Genomic DNA, 2473 nt, shown 5'->3' on the forward strand with positions numbered 1-2473 from the left:
GGAGACTTTAATTATCAAAAATATCAAGACTCTAATTAGTTTAGTGATTTATTTATGCATGAAATTTCATTAAATTTTATCATTATTTTCTACAATAAAGACTAAATTGTTATAAATTTTAAAGTATAAAGACGAAATTATCATATATTAAAATTTAGGGATCAAATTGTTGCAAAATTTAAAATATAGGGACTAAATCGTTACAAAATTTAAAGTATGGAGATTAAATCATTACAAACCAAAGTTTATGAACCAAATCTTAGTTCTATGAAAGTTTAGAGACTAAAAGTGATTTTTTTTTTTTTTTTAAAGAAAAATGTTACATTTGAGATCGTGAAAAAAAATTGAGATTTGGGAAAATTATATAGAAAGAAATGAAAATTTAAAACAGAAAAAAGAAATAGAGAGTTAGAAAAAAGTTTCAAAGATAAAAAAATGTTAGAGGTGGAGGAAAATTTAATAGAGACAACGAAAATTGGAAGCTAAAGAGATAGAGTTCAAAATCATTAAGAGAGAAAAAAGTGAGAGAATGATATATATATATATTAAAAATATAATAAAACTAGAAGTAATCATTAAAAAAAACTTTAGGGAAAAAAACTAGGAATGGGGGTAAAAATTAGAATGAAATAAAAATAAAAATGGATAAGACTTTATTTTAAAAAAGAACAAAATTTCTAAAAATTCAAGACATAATAAAGTAAAAGACGAGAATTTTTTAATATGAAATAATAGTTTTATTTATTTATTTATTTGCTAAGAAAGCCCCTCAAAATCACTAAATGAATCACTTCCTAAAATCAATTTTTCATCATTGACAAATATCACAATTTTAAAATAAAAGTAATATTAGACATGTCAAAACTGATTTTTGGTTGTTTTAAAATTGCTCTCAAACACGTATCTTAATAAATCAATAAAATTTTCAATTTAGTGCATAGAATATTTTGATCTTCATAAAATGTATCTAATAATTTTTAAACTTTCGATTAAATTTTCTATTTCGTGACTAATATACTTTTAAGAACTTCTTCATATATATATAATTCACTTGATCAAAGACTATGTGATCTCCTTTTCCCTTCCTATAAATTCACTTCATCTTCTCCATGGTTGAAGCACACAGCAAAAGCAAAAATTAAAAGCTAACCAGAAATGGCTGCCCACAAAATAACTACAATCCTTTCCATCATCTTTCTCCTCTCTTCCATATTCTGATCTTCCGATGCTATCGGAATTGCCATCTACTGGGGCCAATACGGCAACGAAGGCTCTCTTGCCTCTACTTGCGCCACTAGAATCTACGAGTTTGTCAACATAGCATTTCTCTCGTCCTTTGGCAACGGTCAAACTCCGATCCTCAACCATGCTGGTCATTGCAACCCTAATAACAACGGTTGCACCTTTTTGAGCGACAAAATAAATTCTTGCAAAAGTCAAGGCACCAAAGTCCTCCTCTCTATCGGCGGCGGTGCAGGGAGCTATTCGCTCTCCTCGGCCGACGACGGGAGAGAAGTCACGAACTTCCTTTGGAACAACTTTCTCGGTGGGCAGTCGAGTTCGAGGCCACTAGGCAATGCCGTTTTGGACGGCATTGATTTCGATATCGAATCCGGCTCTGGTCAGTTCTGGGACATATTAGCTCAGGAGCTAAAGAACTTCGGTCAAGTCCTTCTCTCCGCGGCGCCGCAGTGTCCGATCCCCAACGCACACCTAGACGCAGCCATTAAAACTGGTTTGTTTGATTTTGTTTGGGTTCAATTCTACAACAACCCACCATGCATGTTTGCAGATAACGCGGACAATCTCCTCAATTCTTGGAAACAATGGACGACGTTTCCTGTTTCGAGGCTTTTCATGGGGTTGCCGGCCGCGCCTGAGGCCGCCCCAAGCGGCGGCTTTATTCCGGCGGATGTGCTTATTTCTCATGTTCTTCCGACCATAAAAACTTCTTCCAACTATGGAGGAGTGATGTTATGGAGCAAGGCGTTTGATAATGGCTACAGCGATGCCATTAAAGGCAGCATCAATTAATTACTTAATTAGCAAATTTTAAAGCCATGAATAAGCTCAGTATTATAATAAAAAAAAACAAAGGCTTCTTCTCCATTTTTCTTTTACTTACACACATATATGTTTTAAATTTGTGTGATGCATTAATTAAAATCCTTTTATCTGTGAGAATATGATCGAGAAAATTATGAAAAATTTCATACCATTTTCTTTTATTGTTTGTCACCAAAGTAGCATTTAAAAATTATATATGGTTTACAGAATAAATAAATAATCATGACATGTCACATGATGAATGAATTTTTTTTTTTTTTTCAAATATGATCCATGTTTGAAGTTTAAAAGTTTAAATGCAATGATTAATATAAATTAGAGAGAGGTGCAAAAATTAAATAAATAGTATGGATTTTTTTATTAAATTTGAGGCGATTTTTAAACCGTATATCTTCATATATTTTTC

At 31.9% G+C, this 2473-nt stretch overlaps 1 protein-coding gene across 1 annotated transcript; it reads left to right on the forward strand.

The window, feature by feature from the left end:
* Window positions 1–1155: 1155 nt before the first annotated feature.
* LOC120068152 (acidic endochitinase-like) lies at window positions 1156–2048 on the forward strand. The gene is given in 1 exon segment (XM_039019853.1): window positions 1156–2048. A coding segment is annotated over 1 exon segment (879 nt). The 3' UTR covers window positions 2035–2048.
* The last annotated feature ends 425 nt before the right edge of the window (window positions 2049–2473 follow it).

Source organism: Benincasa hispida, chromosome 12 (genome assembly GCF_009727055.1).
Source record: "Benincasa hispida cultivar B227 chromosome 12, ASM972705v1, whole genome shotgun sequence".
In the NCBI taxonomy this organism is placed as follows: Eukaryota; Viridiplantae; Streptophyta; class Magnoliopsida; order Cucurbitales; family Cucurbitaceae; genus Benincasa; species Benincasa hispida.